This window comes from Silene latifolia, chromosome 9 (assembly GCF_048544455.1).
Source record: "Silene latifolia isolate original U9 population chromosome 9, ASM4854445v1, whole genome shotgun sequence".
Taxonomy (NCBI): domain Eukaryota; kingdom Viridiplantae; phylum Streptophyta; class Magnoliopsida; order Caryophyllales; family Caryophyllaceae; genus Silene; species Silene latifolia.
Genome location: NC_133534.1, coordinates 209,751,828 through 209,753,749, shown reverse-complemented (window position 1 = coordinate 209,753,749; position 1,922 = coordinate 209,751,828). Strand labels below are relative to the sequence as shown.

Genomic DNA, 1,922 nt, shown 5'->3' with positions numbered 1-1,922 from the left:
AGACATAAGCTAACTCAAGGCTTGTTAAACCATGAATACAGTTAAATTGGGAGAACCAAGTCGATGTAGGTGTTGTAAAGTTGTGACCAACTCGGCTTCGAGACCTAAGTCTCCCTAGGAATTGTAAGACATAAACTAACTCGATTCCAACACAATAATAATTGCTTGTATCTATATGACTCATTTATGCTATCTTACCATGATTCCCCTATGATCCCATGACACCCTAGTGCTTTCAATTGATTGTTTACATCTCTATTTACTTGCTTTATTATCCATTTGTTTACATTTCCATTATAGTAGTGTAGTTTACAGCTCAAACCAAATCGTGACACTTGCATAAATTGAGATAGATAGGCTAAGAACCCAAAGCACACGGTCCCGTGGATCGACCTTGACTTAACCACTTACTAGTTGTTTGTTGAGAATATAAATGTGTTTGATTGAGTGAACAACGACTCGCCCACCATCATGAGCTCAAGTCCATACTTGAGAAAGTTGTTGCTAAATCGAGGAAAGATTGGAGCATGAAGCTAGATGACACCTTATGGGCCTACCGTACCGCATTGAAAACACCTATTGGTACCTCACTATATAGGTTGGTTTATGGAAAAGCTTGCCATATACCGGTTGAGATGGAGCACAAGGTTTATTGGGCGATCAAGGAACTTAATATGGATCCCAAGTTAAGTGGAGAGAAACGATTATTGAAACTCAATGAGCTTGATGAATTCCGCTTACAAGCCTATGAAATTTCTCGTCTTTACAAGGAGAAGACAAAGAGTTGGCATGACAAGAAGATTCTAAAGAAAGAATTCAAAATCAGTGATAAGGTATTATTGTTCAATTCTCATTTCAAGCTATTTCCGGGAAAGCTACGATCAAGGTGGTCCGGTCCGTTTACCGTCACTAATGTCAACAAGTTTGGTTCTGTTGAAGTCACGACCCCCAATGGAGAGAAATTCAAAGCTAACTAGTTTAAATCCCGTGCAAATTACACGGGATTGTTTTTAAAAACTTTATTATTATATCATGATTAAATGTACTCAATATTACTCGGTATCACGCATAAGTGGTTATTAACCCCTTTTACTTTGTACAAAAGTGAAATTCAACCCAAGTTTTACTTTTTAAACCAAAAACACAATATTCACAATAAAAAAATTCATTTTATATGCATATATACACTTTATTAACACATAATAACGCTTATACGGTAACTATAAAAAAAAAAGTTGATTCATTTTACACTGAATAAGAAATAATTGCATGAGTTTTATAAAATTGAAATACGTTTACAGTAAATAAATACAATAGTTTTTTTTTGTAAATAGGTTTCAATTGTAAAATAAATAAATCTTGGGTTATGTCATCTAAATCATGGGTGATGTCACTATTAAATCATCTAAATAATGACATGGCTTCACCAAGATTGAGTAAATGTTCTTGTATTAATAAAATTTAGATGGCCATAGTTTGAAGGTCGATTATGAGAATGTGATCGTTGGAGTTGTATAGGAGGTCTCCGTGAGCCCTCTACCTATGGAAGCTTAGCTCATTCAAGCTTCTTACGTCTCCCGCGACGTAAAATCAGCGCTTCTCAGGCAACCCGTGTTTTTGTTTGTTTTTGTTTTTAATGTTTGAACAATTTACTGTTTTTCCACAAGTCATCTTCACTAGCAAGAGACAATGGGAAAATTGGGTGTCTCTAAGTACCAAGGGTATAAAAGTTACTAAATTTATTAACCATACTTCTTTAAAGAGCATTGGTCTAGACAAACATGTGAAATCTTTGGTTAAGGGTTTAGACATGAAACTTGCATACACTATGATCTATAAGTCCTTCCCCGAACTCACCCTTGAGTTCTTGAGCTCACTTAAATTTCATAAGTAAAAAAAGGACTTTGTTTATGGTGTTAGTT

The 1,922-nt window shown here is 35.1% G+C and overlaps 1 protein-coding gene across 1 annotated transcript; it reads left to right on the top strand.

Annotated features, from left to right (window-relative positions):
- Positions 1 to 527: 527 nt before the first annotated feature.
- On the top strand, positions 528 to 977 carry LOC141602173 (uncharacterized). Its single transcript, XM_074422479.1, has one exon. It carries the CDS (start codon positions 528 to 530, stop codon positions 975 to 977), a length of 450 nt encoding a protein of 149 aa, XP_074278580.1.
- The last annotated feature ends 945 nt before the right edge of the window (positions 978 to 1,922 follow it).